The sequence below is a fragment of the Sciurus vulgaris genome, assembly GCF_902686455.1.
Source record: "Sciurus vulgaris genome assembly, chromosome: 10".
Lineage (NCBI taxonomy): Eukaryota > Metazoa > Chordata > Mammalia > Rodentia > Sciuridae > Sciurus > Sciurus vulgaris.
In genome coordinates this window covers 70,559,425-70,584,346 of record NC_136470.1, presented here as the reverse complement: position 1 = coordinate 70,584,346, position 24,922 = coordinate 70,559,425, and the positions used below count along the sequence as shown (strand labels likewise).

Sequence of the window (24,922 nt, the reverse complement as noted above, 5' to 3'; positions counted from 1 at the left end):
AAGCAGTTCTTGGGTTGTTTACCCAGGTAGTCCTGGAATCGGGTACAGATCACTGGACCCCACTGATTATAAAGCCCTTTCGCTCAAACCCCGCCCGGGGTCTCCCGCAACTGAGCGCAGCCCTTCCGCGCCATGCGCCACGTGAGGCTTAGCTCGTCCCCGAGCAGCGCGCGCACCCGACACCTCGTGCCGCGTGACTCCTTCGGGGCGCGCAGGGTTAGCGCCCGCCTCGCCACTTCCGACGCAGCGCTGGGTTCAGATTCCGGGTCGCCGCCGAACTCCGGGCCTGTGGATCGCGCGCAGCGCTGTGCGGAAGTCCGCCCCAGCCTGGCGCCGTGCGGCGGCCCGGATGGAGGAGGCCGGAGCGGCGGTGGCCACGGCCGGAGAGGCTGAACTGAACTGGTCCCGCCTCAGCGTGTCCGCCGAGACGCTCGAGTCGGAACTGGAGGCACGAGGCGAGGAGCGGCGCGGCTCTCGAGAGGCGCTGCTGAGGCTGCTGCTGCCCCACAACCGTCTGGTGTCGCTGCCACGGGCTCTGGGCAGTGGCTTCCAGCACCTCCAGTTGCTGGACGTGAGCGGAAACGCGTTGACCGCGCTGGGACCAGAACTGCTTGCGCTGACGGGTCTGCGCACGCTGCTGGCCAGGAACAACAGACTCAGCGGGCCGGGCGCGCTACCCAAGGGCCTGGCCCAGTCGCCGCTCTGCCGCAGCCTCCAGGTGCTCAATCTCAGCGGCAACTGCTTCCAGGAGGTGCCTGCCTCGCTGCTGGAGCTGCGTGCGCTGCAGACCCTCAGTCTGGGCGGCAACCAGCTGCAGAGCATCCCGGCCGAGATCGAGAACTTGCAGAGGTGAGCGGGCCCTTGTCGGAGGGTGGGAGGCCTGGGGCGGTGTCTGCGAGCCCGGTGGCGCCAGGCCTAAGCGGACATTTTTCGCGGAGCTGTCTTGCAAGCTCTCTTTAGCAGTTGGATAGTGAGTCCTGCTTGACCATCTCCGAGACTTTTGAATATCTAGAATACAGTCACAAGAGTTTGGTTTGGCCTATACGGATTTTGGAGGCACTTTTGCTGTTGTTTTTCTTGGGTCTGGGGGGTGATCTCAATTGTGTGGGTACTTATAAACAAATGTAAGTCTGAGGTTATCACTCGTTTAAGTCTTCCATGGCGTTCCACATTCACAGATCACAGTACGTGCCTTTTAGCATGGCTTACAAAATTCTCTGAAATGACCTTTTTTCCCCACTATATTTCCAGCTCCCTTTTTCTCTTTTGCTACCCCAACAATATCGTTTGTAGAGTGAAGTGAATCATGCACTTTTAAGTATGTAGGGAAGCTGACTTGTAGCTCCTGGTACTGGTAGGCACACTAAATATGTGTTAGTGGATGCAGAACCTCTGTACATGTACTGTTCCTTTTGCCTGGAATGTTTTCTTCACTTGGCAAACTCCTTTTTGGTTTTAAACCTATCTCAAGGATAACTTCTGTGATACTCTTCTTTACTACTCCCTGACAACAATAATTATTGCTAAATTGTATGTTCTCTGTATCTCATCCATCTCACCATTGCATTTACCTTATTAAATATAATTCCTTGTTTACAGGAATTATCTGCCTCACCTGCTCCATTATTCAATAAACACATGTTGAGTTTAATGGAAGGAGAGAAACAGTATAATAAAAGTGCCCTGAAGGTGCCCTGGATAGAAGCAGAAAGTTAAGCAGTGAACTGTCTTCCATCTGTAAAATGTTTTCACCTCCTTTATTGAATTTTCAGAGATAACCGAATGCTAGAGCTGGTAGGAACTTAAGAGTTAAGTGTAGTGAGAAGAACATTGTCCTAGGAGTAAGAACTCTTGGTTCTTAAGCCTTAGGCAAAAGTCACTTGACATGTCCTAACCATAGCTTCCTAATCTGCAAAATGAGGCATTTGGATGAGATAACCCTTTATTTACTCCTCAGCTGATGAGTACTTGCATGTGTCAGGCACTATCCCAGGCTCTGAGGTTATGGTGGAGAACATGAACCTGGCCTTATGGAACTAACATGCATACTAATAGAAGAGACAGACATTAAACAACTTAACTAGAAACCTCAGTATTTAACTACAGTGGTTATAAGTTTTATGAAGACGTACTAGTGCCTGGGACAGCATTAACCTGACTTACTTTGGTCCTTGAGCAAGTGATATTTAAACTGAGCTTTGAAAAAAAGAGTTAAGAATTATGGAATGGGGTTGTAGCTCAGTGGTAAAGCACTTGCCTAGCATGTGTGAGGCAGTGGATTTGATCCTCAGCACCACATAAAAATAAAGGTATTGCGTTCATCTACAACTAAAAAAAATTAAAAAAAAAAAACTAAGGGACAAGGGTGGTGGGGTCAGTCCAGATAGAAGGAACAGTGCATGTGAAAGTTCAGAGGCAAAAAGGAGGGTGACTACCAAATGTGAAAATGAACCTCTTGAAGTGAGCAAGAGAGAAAGTGGCAAATGTTAATTTGAGTCTTTCAGGCCATTTTTTTATCTTGAAGGCCATGGAGAAGTTTGGATTTTACTCTGAGTGCACATGTGTCTTGTTGCTGTGCAGTAGTAGAGTAGGGAGAGGCTGGAAAGGTAAGAGAAGATTTGGAGGCTGACTAGGAGGTCATTATAGTAGGATGAGAAGTAGCCTATACTAGGGTGTGCTAGGAGAGAAGGTAAGAAGTAGAAGGGCAAGAAAAAGATTTAAAGGTTAAAATTTACAGGACTTGGTTCTTCATAATTTTTATGTTACATAATTCCAACTTTCTCATTTGAATTTTCTCAGTATACTATGAGGAACTCAGGGCAAGCATTATTTCCATCACAGAGGAAAGGAAGTAGGCAAAAAATCCCTGTCATAAATGCTTTAAAGATACTTTTAAAATTCTTAAAATGATTTTATGAGATGACATACTCCCCCTTTGAAGAAACTGAAGAAGAAATGAATCTCAGAAAAATTAAGTCTCAAGGTCAGTAAGTGGTAGAACTGTACTTGACCTCTCGGGTCTCTGACTCTAAACTTGCAGTGGCAAAATAGGACTAGAACCTGAATCTTTGGACTTCTGTTCTGTTGCATCTGTGATAAGGAGAATTGGTCCAGGTCGTTTGCTTGGTTGACCTGATTTTCTGGGCTGACAACTGTGCCATGCGTGGCTCTAGGTCATTGTGTTTTGACTCAAATATGTGGGATATTTTTCGTCAAATTTTTTATTTTTAAGTTTTATGCTTTCGCTCTTTCTCTCTCTCTCTCTCTTTTCTTTTTTAATGTTTTTTTAGTTGTCAGTGGATCTTTTATTTATTTATATGTGATGCTGAGTATCAAACCCAAGACCTCACACATGCCAGGCAAGCGCTCTACTGCTGAGTCACAACTTCAGCCTTGCTTTATTTCTCTTTACTGACAGGAATCAGCAAAAGTTTAGGCTATGTTCCAAATATAAACTCTGGATGAGTATAGGCTAAAAGGGTTATGTAGAATTATATTCTCTAGAGGTAGAAACAGGCTTGGCAGTGATCTGATTTGCTTCCTCCTTTTTACAGATGAGGAAACAGATTTCATATTAGTTATTGTTTTCTTTTTTAGTTGTACATGACAGTAGAATGTATTTTGACATAGCATACATGGAATATGACTTCCTATTCTTGTGGTAATACATGATATGGAGTTACACTGGCCATGTATTCATATATGAACATAGAAAAATTATATCTGATTCATTCTGTCTTTCCCTTTCCTATCTCCTTCCCTTCCCCTAGTACCCCCCTGTCCAATCTGGTGAACATCTACTCCCCGACCCCATCTCACCCCACCCCTATTGTGAATCAGCATCTGCATATCAGAGAGAACATTTGGCGTTCGGTTTTGGGGGATTGGCTTATTTCATTTTAGCATGATAGCCTCCAGCTCCAACCATTTACTGGCAAATGCCATAATTTCATTCTTTATAGCTGAGTAATATTTCATTGTGTATATATACCACATTTTCTTTATCCATTCATCTGTTGAACCACCTAGATTGGTTCCATAGCTTAGCTGTACTGAACTGAGCTGCTATGAATGTTGATGTGACTGTGTCACTGTGGTATGCTGATTTTAAGTCCTTTGGGTATAAACCAGTCTGCAGTCCCACCCACAATGTATGAGTCTATCTTTTCCCTCACATCCTCACCAACATTTATTGTTACTTGTATTCTTGATAATTGTCACCGACTGAAGTGAGATGAAAACTCAGTGTAGTTTTAATTTGCATTTCTCTAATTGCTAGTGATGTTGAACATTTTTTCATTTTTTTGTTGACCAATCTTATTTCTTCTGTGAAGTATATGTTCAGTTCCTTAGCCCATTTATTGATTGGGTTATTTGTTTTATTGGTGGTAAGTTTTTTGAGTTCCTTATATATACTGGAGATTATTGCTGTATCTGAGGTGCATGTGGTAAAGATTTTCTCCCATTCCGTAAGCTCTCTCTTTACACTCTTGATTGTTTCCTTCGCTGTGAAGAAGCTTTTTAGTTTGCTACTATCCCATTTATTGATCCTTGATTTTACTTCTTGTGCTTTTCGGAGTCTTGTCAAGGAATTCGGTTCCTAAGCGGACATGATGGATATTTGGGCCTATTTTTTCTTCTATTAGGCATAGAGTCTCTGGTCTAATGCCTCAGTCCTCAATCCACTTTTTCTAAACTTCCTCTGACATTTCTTCCACTGTGATGTCGATGGATTCTGTTATTGGAGTATGTTGGTTTGTTTGGGATGATTTGTTCCCGTGCTTTTTCATGTTTGTGTGTCTACTCATCTAACAGTATGGCTCTGTGGCAGTAGTAGTAGTAGAAACCCCGTGGACTTAATAGTATCCCTGAAGGTTTCTAGTACCTCACTGCTTAAGGGGAGACAAATAACAACAACTAATTAAAACAATATTCAGCATTAAACTAAATAGTTCCTACTATGATGTGTACAATGTTAATTATCAACGAAAACAAATGATATGATTAGTTATTGCCTACAATAAAACCACAAGTTTGTAAAAGGGTTTACAATGTCAAATGGTGGACAGGAAGAGATCAGAAGTGTGATATAGGATGTGGTGATTATGAGGGAGGAGGACAGAAGATAGAAGTAAAAAATTAAAGGAAGAGTGAAAGAGAACAATAGAGATTGGCTGTTGGCAGAAGAAAAGAATCAAGGGAAACAGGTAAGAGAAAATATATAAAGTAAAAAAATTTTTAAATTAAAAATAAAAGAATATAAAACAAAACTAAAATATACTAATCAAACATCCTAGTCCTCAAAAAACTGATCCATGAAAAATAACTGAGTTCAAAAATGCTAGAAATGAGAAAATAAACCAAGTGAGTATGTATAATTGTCCATGTGCCACTAAGGTCACAATTAAACACAGAAAACAAAAAAAGAGGAAAAAAACATCTTGATGAAAAGTTAAAGAATTCTTTTTGTTGGAGTTCAAAAGATTCTCAGTTTCTCTTCTCAGTGGTTTTAGGTAGGGTCGTCTGGAGTGTGATGCTCCATCCTCTGGATTGCTGGAGTAAGAGAGGTAATCCTGTGGGCAGAGTTCCTGGAGGCTTAGGTGGCTCCGGGCTCTTTGCTGAATGCCTACATCAGCGCACCTCCAGTATCTAATACTTGCTGGTCCACACTGGAAGACTGCACCCCAGGGCTCTCCCTTGGGTTCATCTCATGTGATGAAGGAGACAATTCTTAGTCCCCTACAGTCACCTGTGGGCCCCACGTTTCCTGGTCTTGGTTCAGTCTCCAAACTCAAATCTTTCCCACCCCCGCCCTTCAGGCCTGTTGTCTCTCCTGGCCAGTCCTGCAAGATGGGAAGGGGAGAGGGAAGGGGAGGGGTAGAACCAGGTGAGTTTCCATGACCACTTATCCCCGGTGGAAGCCTCTTTCCATGTTTGATTTTTTCTCCTGTCACTTAAGCACACGCCATGTCATACAGTGTGTGTTTACTGGGCCTATATTTCTGATCAAACCCCTGTTGTCAGGAATTGGCTCCCTTAAGTGCTGACTCCACAGCTGCAAAATGGTTCCTTTCTTTGTACTCCACACATTGCCTGGAGAGAGAGCAGCTTCTTTCCCTCACAAAGATATTGTGCAGTGCGCTGAGGCAGTGTCTTTGATCTCTAAATGCTCCCTATCTAGACATGCCTCAGGGCTCCTAAAAATGCCAGTTCCTTTAATTCCCTTATCCCTTCTCTTTGCTCGCTGAGGGACCACTTTGGCTGGTGTTCCACGCCCAGCTGCAGCAGCAGCAGCAGCAGCAACTGTGGTGCTGGAGATTTCGTCTATATTTTATTATGTCCTACCCACTGAGTTCCCAGTCTGTTTTGAATGTCCAATTCTAGAGTCCAATAAAATCCCCCCTTCCTCCCGTTTATTTCACCCACCTTGCTGAGAAGGTGTCTGCTTTCTTGGTTTCATGCCACAGAGCAGACAGGGAAGCAACAGCCTCAACTTTGCCATCTTGAAAATCCCCTTTAGTGACTTGTTTGAAGCCGAATAGTGACAGTGAAAGTTTCATGACTCAACCCTCAAAGACTAACTACCACTATTAAAATAATGCATTAAACTTTCAGAAATGTAGAGCAAGAGTTCAGTCACTTAAACTCTGAAGTGACTGTCCAAGAACACCAACCTCTCTCAGAATATGTATGTATTCTCTAGGCCTCATTGGTAACCCTGATATTATCGTGTACTATGCCATGCTACTCGTGTGTGTTTGTGTGTTGCTGGGGACAGAACCCAGAGCCTCACAAATGCTAGTCGTGAGCTATACCGTGCTGCTTTTTAAGCCAAGTCTAGTATTTTGGCACATTAAGAATTGTTCTTGAAGAACAATTTAAAAATTATACAAAAATAAACTCCTTCAAAACTTTACCTTTCCCCCATCCTTAATTATTCCAGGAAGGGCTAACAAATATTCTTGGTTTATCTGGTGTCATTGACCTCTTCAGATTTAGCAGCGTGTCTTCAGGTGTGTATTTTTGTACCCTAATGATCCTTTTTCCCAAGTGGCAATTTTTTAGGGGGGGAAAGGTTTCTGAAAGATCACTTTGAAAGTATAACATAAGTAGGTATTGGAAGCTTATTTATTTTTATGATTAACTTCATTCTCCTGGAGTAAATTTGCTTATCAGTGTGAACCATCAGGTTATAGATACAGATTCTGTTAAAATATAGATTCAGCAAACAAGTATAACTTTCGCTTTTATGTGGGACAATCTTTTTGTTTTATAATGCTGACAAAGTAAGTATAATTTGTATTTTAATCTGTTTCTTCTGAATTCTTACCTTTTGTTCCTTTCAGCTCAGGCACTGACTGAGGAAAGGCTTAATAATTTATCACCCACTGGGCAGTAGACTTCATTTAAATAAATGAAAGCTTCAGGGCTTTTGGCATTCAAGATGCTATATATTTGGAGAGAAGGTTTGACCAAGTGAGTTTCATTGGAACTTTTCCCTAGTCTTTTCTTAAGTAATATCTTTTTTTGTTGTGACCCCTCTTTCACCAGTCTGTTTGATGTGATTTTAGAAGATAAAGATACGAGGATTGTGACCAAACAAAAGCTAAAATTAATGCTCTGGAATGTTTTGAAGCTAGTGTACAATAGGCCACATGTCTTAGAAAAGAGACAAGTGATTTGATTAGGTAATAAATAGAACCTGGTAAAGTTTAGGCTCACATATTGAGTTTGTGACTCTGTTTCCCTCTGACTTCTTTCTTAGTTTGGAGCAAGCACCAAGAAATGATACTTCTAGGGCTGGGACCATAGCTCAGTGGCACAGCATTTTCCTAGCACACGCGAGGCTCTGGATTCAATCTTTAGTATCGCATAAAAATAAACAAATAAAAGTATTCTGTCCATATACAACTATAAAAAATAAAAAAAAAGAAAATAAATGATAGTTCTATCCCTGTGTCTTACTTTTGAATGTATAATGCATTTTAAAATCCTGAGGGGAGTGATAGTATTTGAAAATTATTTAATCTGGGGATACTATTTCAAGAAAAGTGTTTAAGAAAATGTATGATTCTTGCCTTTCTGTGCTTTTCTTAATTCTTTTGCCTCTTGGTATATCCCTATCTCACTTTAATTTCATCTTCCTTTAACCAACTATGGAACCTAATGTGTATTTTTATTGTACTTAATGCCATTGTTTTTGGGTGAAAACAAAAGGCATTTTTTATTTATACCTGTGGTTAAAGTTGATTGGTGTTGTGGGGCCTAGTATTTTTTCAGTGGCCATTGGCCCTGGATAAGACAAAAGTACCCATTCCATATCTCTAAGGGTTGGAAAGGTAATAAACTTTTCAAGAACTAAATTTAAGATTAGTATGTTAATGCTGAATAGAAAGGAGGAGTTCTTTTCATAAAGTTAGTGAATAATTTTTTACTATTTTGTTTGTCAAACACTAATAGAATAAATTTATGCTAATTGATAAGCATAGTATTAAAAAACTCAAGAACTTTTCAACACTATCATTTTGCTTTAAATTCAATAGTAATTTTCTTTCTACCTATGAAAAATTAGAAACACAAAAGTTGGGAAACATCATGCTTTAGAAATTTAATTCCCATAAATCATTGAAAGATTTAAAGTCTATAGAACTTTGGAAGTTATTTGAGTTTGAAAATGAGAGACCAGATAGCTTTGCACTTTAATATACTGGTTGTGTAATCTGATTAATGATACCTATCATTTGCAAAAGAGAATTTACAGTACATCATTTCAAAATCATGGGTCTGGTTATATTTTAGAACTCAGATTTTTCCCTGCCCAAGTCACATTTACTACTAGTGTTTGGCATTTTTCCTAAGTACATGCCTTGCCCATTCCCAATGAGAGATGTCTTCTCTCAATCAATGTCTCCCATTGAGAAAAGACATCAAGTAGTTACCACTAAAGACTAATTTCTCTTAGTTCTAGGCTATTTTAGTAACTTCAGGCTGTTATAATAAAATACCATAAACTGGGTGACTTTATTAATATATTTATTTCTCACAGTTTTGGAGGCTGGGAAGTCTGAGCTAGAGCTTGTGGCAGATTGTTCAGGGCCTGCTTTCTGATTTTTAGACTTCAGATTTCTCAATGTGTCTCCGTAAAGCAGAGAAAGGAAGCATGTTCTCTAAGGACTCTTATATGAACATTAAAGCAATTCATGAGGGCTGTATCTTCATGACTTCATCTAATCCTAGTTACCTCCAGAAGACACCACTTCCAAATAACAGTGCATTAAGGGTTAGTGTTTCATTGTAAATTATGAGAGGATGCAGGCATTTGGTCCATAACACTGTACTTGCCCTGAGACTCACTCTACTCTTCACTTTCCCCACTACTAGATCAAGTTTGCTAAAGTTTTTCCCTAATAGTCTTCTTATTAAAATAGTTCCTTTTCTAGGGTAGTTTCAATTATTTGAGTTCCAATTATTCTATTCTATTTAAGTAGTTCTCCTAGTTGAAAAATAGGAATTTCTAAGTATCAACTTATACCATATGGGGCAGAATCAAAACGCTCTGCCTAGGATGCCCCTCCCACCCCAGTATTTAGGTACTTACATGTAGGAAAATCCAGTCTTGTAACCAGATAGTTAAGTTTTGCTACAAGGTAATCTTTGAAACAGAAAAAAGTAGGATATCAAAATTATTTGTCTGCTTACTTTTTCTAAGCATTCTGAGTCTAGAGAGAATAGTCTTGAAAAGCTTTACATAATCAAATTGGGGGGAAATGATTAATTTATTTTTTTAAAAAACCCTTCAGATTCAAGTTGACTGTCTGGCTCACCACACATCACAGAAGGCTGAGATTATGAAAGACAGAAAAGAAATTCAATAAATGGAAGAAACTATACCTGACAAAGTATATAATAAGGCTGTCAATAAAGGATTTTAAAATAAGTATGTTTTCTAACTTCAGAGAGATCAAGGAAATAATTTCATCAATGAAACAAAAGAATAGGAAGTTTTAAAACTGACAATTATGAAAGGTTCAGTTCCTAGAAATGAAAAAATATATAATATCCCCCATTTGTGATTTTGCTTTCCTGGTTAACTGTAGTCCAAAATATTAAATGGGAAACTTCAGAAATAAACACTTCATAAGTTTTAAATTGTACTGCATTCTGAGTAGCAGGATGAAATCATGTGGCATCCCACCCTATATGTGACTCATTCCTTTGTCCCTTACATACTCTATACCTTGCCTGTTAGATCCTTAGTAGCTGCTGTGGTTATCAAATCAAGTGTCCAGGTAGCACAGTGCTTATGTTCAAGTGGCCCTTATTTAATAATGGCCGTAAAATGCATGAGTAGTGATGCAGGAAATTCAGATATGTTAAAGAGAAGCCATAAAGTGTTTTCTTTAAGTGAAAAGGTCAAAGTTCTTAGAAGAGAAAAACATTGTTTGCTTCAGTTGCTAGAATATATGGTAAGAATAAATGTACACTTCACAGAAGAAGATGTACAAGCAATCAACAAACATATGAAAAAATGTTCAACATCTCTAGTAATAAGAGAAATGCAAATCAAAACCACCCTAAGATTCCATCTCACCCCAATTAGAATGGTGATTATCAAAAATACAAGCAACAGGTGTTGGCGAGGATGTGGGGAGAAAGGTACACTCATACATTGCTGGTGGGGCTGCAAATTAGTGCAGCCACTCTGGAAAGCAGTGTGGAGATTCCTTAGAAAACTTGGAATGGAACCACCATTTGACCCAGCTATCCCACTCCTTGGCCTATACCCAAAGGACTTAAAATCAGCATACTACAGAGATACAGCCGCATCAATGTTCATAGCTGCTCAATTCACAATAGCCAGATTGTGGAACCAACCTAGATGTCCTTCAATTGATGAGTGGATAAAGAAACTGTGGTGCATATACACAATGGAATATGAATGATAAAATTATGGCATTTACAGGCAAATGGATGAAATTGGAGACCATCATGCTAAGTGAGATAAGCCAATCTCAAAAAATTAAAGGACGAATGATCTCGCTGATAAGTGGATGATGACACATAAGGGGGAGGGTGGGGGGAGTTAGTGTTAGGGTTAGGGTTAGAGTTAGGGAGGGGGACAAGAATGGAGAAGAAAGGACTGTTTAGAGGGAAAAGAAGGGTGGGAGGGGTGGAGGGGAAGGGAAAAAATAATAGAATGAATCAAACAACATTACCATATGTAAATTTATGATTATACAAATGGTATGCCTTTAACCCATGTACAAACAACATGTATCCCATTTGTTTACAATAAATAAAAAAAGAAAATAAATAAATGTAGTTGTGCAATTATAAAGAAAGGAAAAGAAATTCATGGTAGTTTTGCATCAAATCTCAAACCACAGAGCTTTATAAGTGCCCAGTGAAGATGGAAAAGGCAATAAATTATAGGGTTCAGTATGTCTGGTTTCAGGCATTCACTGGGAGTCATGGAATATATTCCCCAAGGATAAAGGGGACTGCTTATGAACTTACTAAATGGGCTGTGTGGTGTGAACTCCACTGAAAAATGAATCCAAAAGCCAAGATCTTGCTAAGGCATTCTTCTGGAATGCAGCACTGTAAGATAAAGAAATGAAAAGCATGAAAGATATGAGATGGAGGATAGATCCTGAAGTTCATACTACCAAGAGCAATTCTAGGGGAAGGAAAAAAGAATGAAAAACAATGAGGGAAGTAATAATGACTGAAGTTTCCCACAGTTAAATAAAGAAAATTCTTAATGTTTTGACACCTTATAATAAAACTTAGGATCAATAGAGTGGAGAAAAATGCTCAGAGCACCTAATGAGGGAGGAGTAAAGGAGACCAATATTACTACTACAAAAGAGAAGTAGTAATATTGAGTGTAATTAGATAATGGAGCAGCATCTTCCAAATGCTAAGAAATAACTGCTAACCTAGAATTTTATGTCCAGCTAATCTATTATAAAGACATAAAGACATCAGAGTCAAGAGCACTGGTACATGCCTATAATCCCAGAGCCTCACAATGTTGAGGCAGGAAGATTTCAAGTTCAAAGCTAACCTCAACAACTTAGCAAGGCCCTAAGCAACTTAGTGAGACACAATTTCAAAATAAAAAGGGCTGGGGATGTGTCTCAGTCGTTAAGTGTCCCTGGGTTCAATTCCTGATTAAATAAGTAAATAAATGGGAAACAAAATAATCAGACTAATCCATGAGTCTTTGATGAAGGAAATTCTGAAGGAAAAACGAATTTTAAAAGAAATCCCAAAAATAATGGTGAACAAAGAAATTGGTAAAAGATGTTGATAAATCTGAACGACTATTAATTCAGAATAAATTTATTTAAAATCAGTTAGTTGGTAGGAAATCAAGGTAAAAGTAATTCTAGAAAATTATACAAAGAGAAGGTCAGAGAATGGAGCAAGGATGTGTTTAGGAATGAGTACAACTATCATAACAGCTATCAAAATAGAAATAGCACCTATTGCAGGGCAAAACAGTAGGGAGCAGTGGAACAAAGGAAACGGTGTCCACGACAAAGAGCAGAGTGAAGGGGAAATACCCAAGTCCAAACATCCAGCAGTCAAATTGTGCCCAGCATGTTATAAGATTTACACTTAAAAATTTACCAGTCAGTTCAAAGGATAGAAAAAGATTCCAGGCAGTTCTGAAGCTTCTCTGAACTGCTGCATCAGGCTCCAGTCACACCTTCTGCTTCCATTTCTGCCCCACAGTGCCCACCCCCCAGCACTTCTCCAAATGAATTTAAAGGAACAAAGAGAAATGTTTCATATTAATTAAAGAACACTTCAACAAGAAGTTTTAGGAGGTAGGAACTTGAAAGTGTCTGTAATATAACTTCTATATTGAGAGGAAAGGGCAAAAATTGACAGCTTCGAAGGGAAGAAGAAAAACCATGGTTATGATAGGAGAGAAAACCAGTAGGAAGGCAAAATTATAAGAGAAACTAAAAGAAATTTGATTTGCTTGGTTTATAAGGTTGGCACACATTCTTTTAGTGCACATAAAACATGAATAAAAATAGACCATGCTGCAGGCCATAAAGGAACAAAGTTACATAGAACATATATTTAACAACAACAAAGCTCCCAACAAATTAATGAGTGAAAGTCATCTAACCCATGAGAAAAAATTAGAAAATGAAATGAATACGAAATTCTCTAAAGATACACATTTGGCCCAAAACATTAAAAAATGCTAAACTTCACTAATAATTGGGGAAATGCAGATCTGCAGATTAAAAGCACATTTTTCACACTGTCAGTTAAAAAAATTAAAAGTCAGTGTTAGGTAAGTGTTGGCAAAACTATGGGTTAAGTAAGGAGGAATAAAATAAGACCAAGATAATTCTAATTAGAAAAGACTTCCCAAAAGTACTGTAACTTCAACTGGACTGAATTTAGTCCATTTAGATGGGAAGAAAGAGAAAGCTTCAAGGTGAAGGAGGGGGCTTTTAAGGTTCGGTGAGCACACCATTTTAAGGAAGAGAAAAATTCTTAAGAAATCCACAGACAAGATTGGTTCCATGCTGCTAATTGTGGATGTATAAATAACCAAGCTCTGCGGGGCAAGTTGGCTTTGTCTGTTAAAATTATGTCTTGTATTCTAAAACCTACCATTTTTCAGACTCCTCTCCTAGAACTCAGGTTTGGTACATCTAGAAGGGGCCAGGATTTTGTAGCTTTAAAAGTATCCCAGGTGATTCTTACCATAGAAGTTTGGGTATATTCTCTCATTTTAAAGTCTTTCAAAATGATAGTTCTGAGTTAGCAGATTTAACAGAAGACAAAAGTAAAGTAATGGAAAAAGATCTATACATGTATGTATTCATTTATTTATTTTTATATATATTTTAAGAACTAATTCTGCCACCCCCTGCAAAAATCTTTTGGATTTTGTAGCCTTTCTGTAGTGATTAGAGAGCAGCGTTATATTTTGGTGTAATACATGCTAAGTTCAAAGTATTAATGTATTTTTTAGTAACAGGGTAATTATATGGAATCTTAACCTCATGATAATAGTCAGCTTTACATATAATTTAGTCAGACAGCCTCTGAGGAATGTATTTGCTATAAGAGCAAAGAAGAAATAGAGAAGCTTCAGATATATTTTTCTACCTTTAAAAAAAAAAAAAAAAAAAAGCTAGTGGTTTTTCCAGTTGCCTACTCATATATCAAATTCAAGCATACCAGCGTAGAACCAATCTTGTTGGTGGATTTCTCAAAAAGAATTTTTCTCTTCTTTATAATGGTGTATTCGCTGAACCTTAAAAGCCCCCTCCTTCATCCTGAAGCTTTCTCTTTCTTCCCATCTAAATGGACTAAATTCACAACCCAGTTGAAGTTACAGTACTTTTCTTTTCTAATTAGAATTATTGTGGTCTTATTTTATTCCTCCTCTTTCCAACTTCTTTGTAATTTGTGAATTCTCCTTATTTTGGTATTTTAATCATGTAATGCCTATTTTTGGACCTGCTTTGTATATAATTATACTGTTGTCTAACATTGGTGTGTCACATCTCCTTAGTTATCATGTAAGTTCCCTGCTGCTTTCATTATAGCATGTAGCAAATCCTAAGTAAAACATTTGCTGAATGAATAAATGAAGTGGGCTCACTGTAGTAGAGACAATGGTGTGCTTTGTCCAAGTAATATTTATTTACTTTTTTGTTTTTGTTCATTTGCAGTTTAGAGTGTTTATATCTTGGAGGAAACTTCATCAAAGAAATCCCACCAGAATTAGCAAATCTGCCTTCTCTGACTTACTTGGTATTATGTGACAACAAAATCCAAAGTGTGCCTCCTCAGCTTTCACAGTGAGTAGTTTCAGGCAATTTGTGTATATACACATACATCCATGCATAGAAATTATTGTCTTGCATTCACTCACATGTTTTACAGACAGAAAAGAATTAGATTTTCTCAAAGCAAGTGATATGGTAATTATGGCTCTGAGGTTTACTGTGAGTTGGATTATTTTAAATTTTACTTTTAAATGCTTTAGTTTATTCCTCAAAATATTTGTTCAGCCTGTTTTGTGTAATCAAAACTGTAATAATTCAACATAGGTTTCCCTAGGTTTTATGGGATTTCTTGTGAATTTATATTTGATATGAAGCATTCTTATCCTGATGAGACTTTCTAATGTAAAGGATCTTCATTTTTATTGCATCTGAAATCTTTCCTTTTTCAGGTATTGGAATGATAAAGTAAAATCTTTAAATATAGCATTTTACATCACAGTACGCTAAAATTCTAAGATTCCAGAGGCAAAGGTCTATCATATTTACAAAGCTGAACTCATATAGTTTCAGCATCTTTTTTTTTTTTTTTTTTTTTTTGCGTGGCAGAGGGAGAGTGGTACCAGTGATTGAACTCAGGGACAGTTGACCACTGAGCTACATCCTCAGTGTTGTTTTGTATTTTAAAGAATAAGGTCTCACTGAGTTGCTTAGTGCCTTGCTTTTGCTGAGGCTAGCTTTGAACTCATAGTCCTCCTGTCTCAGCCTCCTGAACTGCTGGGATTACAGGCGTGCACCACCGTGCCTAGCTAGCATCTTTTAATTTTATTTCCAATAACCTTCGTTGCTCGTTTTTACAGGGGAGTCAGGCTCTACATACATACGTACATACATACATGCGTGCATGCACGTATACTCATGCATATATATAAACTCAGTTTCCCTGATGCATATGTTACTCATTGCCATTGATTTTTGTTCTGCATTCATTCTAGGCTGCATTCGCTTCGTTCCCTCAGTCTCCACAATAACTTGCTGACATACCTGCCTCGAGAGATCCTCAACCTTATTCATTTGGAAGAGTTGAGTTTACGAGGAAATCCACTGGTTGTGCGTTTTGTCAGAGATTTAACATATGACCCTCCAACTCTCCTGGAATTAGCTGCACGGACCATTAAGATCCGAAACATTTCCTACACTCCCTATGATCTCCCTGGGAATCTTCTTAGATACTTAAGTTTAGCCAGCAATTGCCCAAATCCAAAGTGTGGAGGTAAGTAAATAATGTTAGTTACAGTATTAGTGTTTCTTACTCATTTAACTGTTTTTAAAATTTGATCTAAATGTTGTTTTAATGAGCTAAGACTTCTTTCAGAGAAAGATAGTTTTGTTTGTTTTCCTTCATCCTTTTACCAGAAAGTTAGACATTTCACCTTGTGAGGATTTCTGTCTCTGTCTTTCTCTCTCTCTCCCTTTTTTTTTGGTATTGGACATTAGTAACAGGAGTGCACTACAACTGAGCTACTTCCCTAGTCCTTTTTATTTTAAGACAGGATCTCACCCAAGTTGTCCAAGCTGGCCTTGAACTTGTCCTCCCTCCCAAATCTCTGGGGTACAGGCATTGTGCCACTGTGTTCAGCTTTCTTTTCTAAATTCTTTCCATAATATTTTTGGATTCACACATAAGTAAAATACCCAGGCAGTCTCATTCTGTCTTGAAGCTATCGTAAGATAATAAAAAAATGGTAAAAGGAAAGAAAATACAAAGGACGTGTAAACAGTTCTTATTGTTTAAAAAGAATTTCTAAAATGTTTGTACATCATTCATGTTTATTTGAAGGACACTTTCTTAGACTTGCCATTCTTTGTATCAGATGCCTTAAAAGAGTGTGATTCAGGATGTATGAGAATGGGCTAAATGCATGTCAGTTTCAGGATGGTACCATGGAACTTTATATTCTTTCAAATTCATAGAGGATTTGGAGGGAATTAAACAAATGATAAAATGTAGAACAGTCTAAGGTATCCCAAAGAATTCAAAATGTCAGTAGGAATCAACAGAGGGAGAGTACATTTAATTTGATATGGAAAAGATGAGACAATTCCTGACAGTAGTTAGATTTTAATAGGATAAGATTGAGAATAGGAAATTTTCAGATGGAGAGAGCAAAGTGGATATAGAAAAGTGTGGGGCAGAGTGTTGGATGAATGGCAGTTGGCTCACATGTAGAGTTAGGGCAGTAATGAGAAATAAGAATGAAAAGATTCATTAAGACAAGGTTGAAAAGGACCTGGAATGCCAGACTGGGTAGAAATTGGTAACCTATAGCAGTCATTTTATTTTGGCTTCCTTATAAAAAGCTCCTTTTTTAAAAGTCCTTTTTAATAGGGGCATTCAAAGATTTGTGGTGTTGCAGGGTAAATGTAAGTACTGCAGAAATGTTGCATAATGGTGGTAAAAAATCAGGTACGATTTTCCTTGAAAGTCTAAATTCTGTCTTGAGACTGTTATTTTTTAAAAAATGAGAAAATGATTAAATTACTCAAAGATTGTTATAAAATTAAAAAAAATACAGTGAGTTTGAAAAAGACAAGAAAGACCATACTTTAGGCCATTTCTGGCCAATGATTAAATTACTCAAAGATTGTTATAAAATTAAAAAAAAATACAGTGAGTTTGAAAAAGACAAGAAAGACCATACTTTAGGCCATTTCTGGCCTCACACTCTTAGAAGTAGAGGTTGCAGTTCTATGTCTTGTGAAAAGTGTATAAACCTCTCTAGCTCCTCCTCTTTCGTGAATTGGCTATATAGTGATTGGGGGCACAGGACAGCATTCACAGAAAGCCTCCATGCCTCATGGTCTAAATCTAGTCTGCTTTGATCATCCTTTTTTGAAAATGGACTTTTTCTTTTCTCTCTTAAATGGTTTCTGTTGACTTTTTTAGTACATTGCAGTGCTGTTTATCTTAGGAATGCTTTAAAAATCACCATTTTAAAATTTGAGATAATATATAAAATGATATATTAGATATTCCCTCAGATTCATTATTGAATAATGAGTTAAAAGTAATTTTATATTTTCTGTGAGGTATTTTCTTTTGTATGACACTTACAAATAACAAAGTAATATTATACTATTTTAGCTTATAGTAACTCCATAATGCTTTATTTTATTATTTCCATCTATTGTCAGGAAGGAAACACATTTTTAGGGATTTATTATCAGTGTATTAACTAGCCAGTTTATCGAATGTTTCTACTTTCCTAAATTATTCAAAGTAATGTACCACACAAGGTTAGCAGGGTGGTATTAGGAGGGGAAAAAAAAGGTAGAAATTATTGTTTCTTCTTTGCTTGGACCATGTTTTTATTTTGGTCTCTTCTGTGACAAACACACAGTAGCTGGGAAACAAGTTAAGAGTGTAATGGTTGAGATTCCTCTCCATAGAGGCAGTGAAACCAAATTTCTAGATATTCCAGTTTTACTGCAACTATTAGACGACTTTAGTTTGTTAGAGATGCACTCTGTCTTTTAAGGATCAACTAAAACCCAGAGGCACCTAAACCTCTTTTCTTCTGTGCTGGCTGTATTTCTGCCTGCTGAAGAACCATAGTTCAGGAGCACTAAATTAGGAATCAGAAGAGCTGCCTGTTAGTAATTGTGTGAGAATCAAGCGAAATCATCAGTGAATCAGCCTTGCAGCCTATAGATTTAGAGCCTCTGTAAATGTAAGATGGTGTTTTGTTTCTTTTGGTTTCACTTTTCCAGGAGGTAAGAACAGGGACACCAAATGCTATCTCCTTTCTGCATGTTTTGTGCACAGCTAATTCTTTAAGAGAATTATTAAAGGAGGCTTTTGTTTTGCTTTATTCTTCTGCCTGTGGGATAAAGCCAAAGGGGTGGCTTGGGGGATGGAAGAAGGACACCTAAGTATTCTGTAATCTCCATCAGCCACTGACCCCCAAGTCACTCAGAGAAACGATACTAAATAAAGTGTCCTTAATGATCCAACTCCATTTTAGATAAATTTCCTGGCCTCTTGCAGCCAGATTACCACTCCTAAGACCCTTTAATATTTCTGAACACAGTGCTATAAAAGTGACTGCTATTTGTGTTTAAGATTCATAAAAGAAGGGAGCACTTGCCTAGCACAAATGAGTCACTGGGTTTGATCTTCAGCACCGGTTCATAAAAGAGAAAACTATATATGATATTTCTTCAGAATTCTGGAAAAAAAAAAATCAAAGAAACTGTGGTTCTTTGCTTTGTAATGATTACTGCCTATTCCTTCTCTCTAGGAGTCTACTTTGACTGCTGTGTCAGACAAATTAAATTCGTGGACTTCTGTGGGAAGTATCGCCTCCCACTGATGCACTACTTGTGTTCACCAGAATGCTCTTCCCCCTGCAGTTCTGCCTCTCACAGCTCCACTTCCCAGAGTGAATCTGACTCAGAGGACGAAGCTAGTGTTGCCGCACACAGGATGCAAAAAGTTCTTCTTGGTTGAACAGAAATATACAGGATGTTGTGAAATACTTCAAAAAAAAAAAAAAAATGAGCAAAGGTGATTAGAAAAGAAAATAGTTAGAAGTTGACTAGAAATCTTACTATCTTCATCTTGAATGTCCATGAAAGAATCTGAGATGATGTGAAAGATTTTGTTTCATCTACCTATTTAGCAGGAATGAGTTTAGTACCATGTTTAGATTTTTTTAATATAATTTACTCCAAATGGCTTTTCCAAATTTGGCAGATTATTTGAAATTTCACTGAAGTTTTGCATGAATCACAGCAGAATGGTATATTCTGAAGTGTAGTGGTATAATAAGGCCCTGAGTATGAAACTTGTGGAAGGTGAGATGAAGAAAGTAAGAAATTATCAAAGCTGTAATTATTACCAGGGTTATCCTTGGGTTTAGGCTGAACATCGTACACCAAACAGGATTAGCTCTTTGCTTATTTTGCCCATATGTCTAGATTCCAGACCATATAAGCTCACAGATGGTTACATAGGACCTAAACCTTTCTGACCAACTAACTGGTAAAGTAAGGGATATAACTTGTCAGTGGGATAACTCTTCATTTCTTCCTCTTTGTTCTATATGATTATTATTAACCTTTTATAGTCTAGCAGTCACTTGTTTTAGTGCCTTAATCCTAACAAGAATATGGAAACTTACTCAGATAATGCCAGAGCAGCCTAAACCTAGCATACTATGCAAGACACTTCAAAATACGCTTTAACAGAACTATGTAAACAACTGTGTAACTAACAGCTGAGCTCATGGCCACCTTAACTTCCTTTTTTTTTTTTTTTTTTTTTAATATGCAGTGGTCCCTTGTAAGGAAATCACTTTTTACAGTTAATGGGAGGCTACCACCTTAATCAGCCTGTTCCTTTTAAGACAGATTAATCCTTTTAACAAAAATTTAGAAAAGATGTAAGCCAAGAAAGCTTCTTTATTGTGAGTGATAGGGGGGAAACTTTAACTTTTTAACAGTCAAATGTGACTCCTTTGTATTATGTACTAAGCTGTAACTTTTTCTACATTCTAAAGAAAAATGAATACAACTAGAAAAACATGGCAGTGAAGCCAAATAAAGTTAGGAGCAGAAGTCATTGTGTTCATACACAATAGAATACCAAAACTAGTTGAATGGTAGAATGCATTTTGAAAATAAAATATTGATAGAATAGGAAAAAAAAAAAAAACATTTAAAATGTATCCTTGAAGTATAGGAGAAAGATAGTTTCAAAAATTACCAAATTTTTATTTACTGTTTATTATCAATAAATTGATATTACAAAATACACAGTACTTTCTGATCATCATTAGCTAACCAACCTATGTAACATGATTGCTAGTTGGCAAACGTTAAATATACAGTGATATACAGGCACATTGCATTAGAGCCTCATGATCTCTTTTGACTTCTGGCATTCATGACTGGGCACATCATTTTTTAAAAGCTAATTATTGTATAATATATATGTGTTAGGTTTTTTTTCATATATATTTTTTACTTTAGAAGAAAGTATAGTATAGGATATTCAGGGTGTGTTTATTTGTGTGTTAATTCATGAAACATGAGAGTTTCATGACTGCAGTTGTGAAACGCTGCTATAGAGAATCCCTTCACCTTTACCTTGTTGAAATGTAGTAAGATTGTATTTACTTTTTAACTCAGAAGTTTTTTATGTGTATAGAAATGATCTAATGTGTTTCTACTGTCTACTGAAGTAGTATGTGGGTAATTATATTATAAAATAGAATAAGTCTTTGCTTACTTCTTCAAGTGAGCCACAGTAAGCTGCAAACTGCAAAATTATGAAAAGTAACAATATCTTAGGCAGTGCCTAAGAGACAAACCTAAAATGTTTTGTAACTAACTGATTTAGATTGGTAGGACCAAATTTTTCTGGCTTAAATGCCTATGTTTACTTCTTAATTGACTATTAACTTTGACATGAGTAACAGCTTAGATGATCTTCTAAGAATTAAATAAGCATGTAAATATAGCATTTAGCCTTCCCAGCCTTCCTAGAATAAATATATATATATATACTGCTTGATCTTTTATAGATATAAATTACTCCAACCAGAGACAGTTTCTAGCCTGTGCCATATAATGATGTCTACTACAGTGTTCTTTCAACAAAATGTTTGTTAGGATTCTTTACATGTACTATTGAAAAATCTGTGATCAGTGTGCAACTGTCTTTGGTAACTTTTCAGTAAATCTACATTTTAGCTATTAGTTTTTCCTTTTTTTTTTTTTTTTCCCTCAACTCTTTGACCTTAGCCTTTACAAGAGCTGCTGATAAGTTCTAAGATTTTTCTTACTTCTTTTTGCTATTTTTCTTTTTAAATAACTGGTGACTATAGAAGTTAACCAGAAGATGAGATACAGGGACTTGATCATCTAAAAACAATGTAATCAGCTCCCAAGTCATGTAGCAGACTGTATTTAAAATGGTAGTCTGTCTTGTTAGTTGCTAAATCCCATGCTTCTGTTTAACTACGGTTAGTGAATTTTGAGGATTTTTTTTAAAAGGTGAAAAATCAAGTATTTTTCATAATCAAATCTGGTTTTGATATTGCTCCACTTGGATAATTTTAGTGAACAAAAACTACTTAAGCAGAACATTATATATGTTGAGAGGAATCCTTCAGTGCTAATATTCAAAATTGGAATTGGGTACATTATACATTCTCAGCAATCTTTATTCCTAGAAACCAGTTACTCAGCATCACCAAACTGAGTCAGACTAGGACTTTAGGAAATAGGAAAATTCACTAATCTGATGTTGATTCCATGGTGCGAGGGATTGACTGACATAAGGACCCATGGTCAGAGTTCTCAGTATTCCCTGTGTTTGAGTAGTGAAGGTAGATCTAGAGGTGACTGTTCATATTTTACTTCTAAACATGTGCCGAAGAAATCTCTTGTCCTAAAATTCTCAATACTAGAATTTTATGTTAACAAAATTTAAAAGTAAAGACTTGTGTTGTAAATTGTACCTCAAATATGAGTAATTTTTGTGTTGATATCAATAAGAGTAAAAAGTAGTTCATAATGATGCAGCATAATATAGCAGACCAATTCTATAAGAAATTGTAAATACCAAGTTTATTGCTGTACTGGTAAATCTTTAAAAGCAACAAAGGTCAGAGATAGAGAAGTCATCAGACATCCAGGAATATCCCTGAGCCAAGAAAGCCCTTTAGAATAATAGTGAATTGTTTTTAAATGAATGTGTAGCAGTTGGGAGTTTGTTCACATCCCTCCATAACCAAGGGCCAGCAAGTAATAGGATTTTCTTCCAGCCACCTTGCTCTTCACAAAGGGAGGAAGTAGTACCTTCTTAACCTGAAATTTGTGGGTACAGCAGGTTTACCTTCTCACTATGTAAAAAACACTAAGCAAATAGTGCAAATAAAGTTTGATCTTTTAAAGCATTTTAGTAGCAGCTAGTCTTGTATTTAAAAACAACGGTTATTATTTCTAAACCTCATATAACCCCTGTAGACAAAACTGTGTTAGAGTATGTATATAAAATTAGTTTAGCAGCATTTAGTTAGAAATACCTAAATTTAACCTAAATGAGCTCCTTCTTATCTAAAAGTAGAGATTTTATTGTGTCATAAATACCACTTCCTGTACAAGGCCCTGAGCTTGGTCCTTGGCCCTGAAAAATATTAAAAAACAATAAACACCATATATATATATATGATATATATATCTATATCTATATATATATATATCTCACTCCCCATTTAGTTCAGAATAGTGAGCTTTTAAGTTCTATGGCGTATTTGACCCCATGGTAAAGACTGCTGTATAGGTTTTTAGGCAACATGCCCTGTAATACATAGTTCTGATTCCTCATTATATCTCTGTATTAAGCACTAAACCCATTATAGTAATGAATTTAATACCATGTCGTTTAGTATTTTTATTATAGTCATCATAATTTTACAGGTAGCAGTGTCTTCATTTACTGGCAGAAAGTATGTGCCTTAAATCCTCCACTCTAGACCCAAAGTAGTTACGACAGCCTCATGATAGTTTACATTTCACTTGAGAGATGAGTGATCCTGAGAGATTCCTTCACCTAAAACAGTGCCTAGGAGTTCTAGGTCTTCTGGGGAGGGAACCAAAGTCATGTATACTGTCATAGAGGTCAAAGCCATAAGGATCAGGGTTCTCTGAAATAAAATCAGTGAAAAAGTGTATTTTCTTATATATTATTTTAAAAATTTATCTGGTACCACCAAAGGGTAACAGTAGTTTCTAACCAACTTCATATTTATAGCATTATGTGAAAATATTGTGAGGCCTAACATATTTTGCCACTGGTTTTCTTTGTTATGTAGGTTGAAAGGGGGTATGTCTTAACATCATGCATGTAAATACCTCCATTCGCTTTTTATTTTTTTATTTTTTGGTTCGTATTTACTAAGAATTAATGTAAAAAATAATAATTTACTAACAACCATTACACATCATTGAACACTCACAGGGTAATACTGATTTGGGTGCTACTAGACTTTTAGCTAGCTTTGGTCAATCTCAAGAATTCATGTAAAGAAGGACAGTATTCAATTTAGTATATACTTAAATCCATTAGTTTAATGAAGGTCATTTATATATTGTCATACCAGAAAGCCATGGCAGAAAGACCATCTGCAGTCACCAGAACTTCATTCCTTCAGCTGTGAATAAATTGGATAACATTTTTTATTCAGAATTCCATCTAAGGGAATTAACTGGGATATAAGATTAATTGCTATTGCTGGTATTGCAAAATACACTACTAAATTGGTTGATTCTGCCTACTATTGATGTTTAAGAGAGTTCTTTCACTAATTTAAATGGTTAACATTGATGTGCTGTTGAGAAAGAATATTAACCTTGAAAGGCACTTTACAACAATCACGTAGACTTGTGTTGAGGTTTGTTGCATTCTGAGCCCACTTCATAATTTATGAGAAACAAAAACAATGGGTCAAAATTATTGAATAATCAGTATTTTTAACTTTTCATAGTTTGATACTTCAGAGTATCAACAGAGGATACTTAAAAAGTATTGACCTTTACTTTGGTCATATTACTGTTTTTGATCTGATTTCTTAATTTTCTGTAATTGAAATCTTGTGAATTAGGAATATCTATAGATGTATAGATAATAAAAATTTAATGATAAAATAAGTAATTCAGCAATGTGATTTTAACAAGTTATATTCTCAACATAAGCTATAGTTTATTGTATCTGATTTATATGTGACCTTATAATGGTAAATGCTCTAAAATGAATATTTAATCTCCTTCAGTTCTCATACCTCCTCCCCCTCACTCCCCAGACATACAAAAGAATGTGATCTTATTTGATCTTCTGTATGAATTTTGCCTTATTAAACATTGTGCCTTATTAAATTGTTGGAATCCAGTTCTGTATTTTGGAAATGTAACAATGTATTTTATTCTTAATTAACAAACACTTTTCTTTTAAAAATTCTAAAATCCTTATAATGTTTGTATTTGCCTGTTATATCATTGCTTATCTGTTTTTTTGAATTTATTCATTACATGAATTCATAAATTAAGCATGTGTGTTAGTGTTTATTCTTTATGCTACATGCAAG

The 24,922-nt window shown here is 36.7% G+C and overlaps 1 protein-coding gene across 1 annotated transcript; it reads left to right on the top strand.

Moving 5' to 3' along the window:
• The first annotated feature begins 240 nt into the window (after positions 1-240).
• On the top strand, positions 241-22,133 carry LRRC58 (leucine rich repeat containing 58). The gene is made up of 4 exons (XM_079155335.1): positions 241-849; positions 14,718-14,846; positions 15,767-16,044; positions 19,073-22,133. Exons 1-4 carry the CDS (start codon positions 350-352, stop codon positions 19,279-19,281), a joined length of 1,116 nt encoding a protein of 371 aa, XP_079011461.1. The 5' UTR covers positions 241-349; the 3' UTR covers positions 19,282-22,133.
• Positions 22,134-24,922: the final 2,789 nt, after the last annotated feature.

Bases quoted from the DNA above. Each gene is read 5' to 3' on its own strand.
- LRRC58 (XM_079155335.1), top strand. From the start codon at position 350: ATGGAGGAGGCCGGAGCGGCGGTGGCCACGGCCGGAGAGGCTGAACTG. The intron at 850-14,717 runs GTGAGCGGGCCC...GTTCATTTGCAG, and splicing joins GAGATCGAGAACTTGCAGAG to TTTAGAGTGTTTATATCTTG. The intron at 14,847-15,766 runs GTGAGTAGTTTC...CATTCATTCTAG, and splicing joins GTGCCTCCTCAGCTTTCACA to GCTGCATTCGCTTCGTTCCC.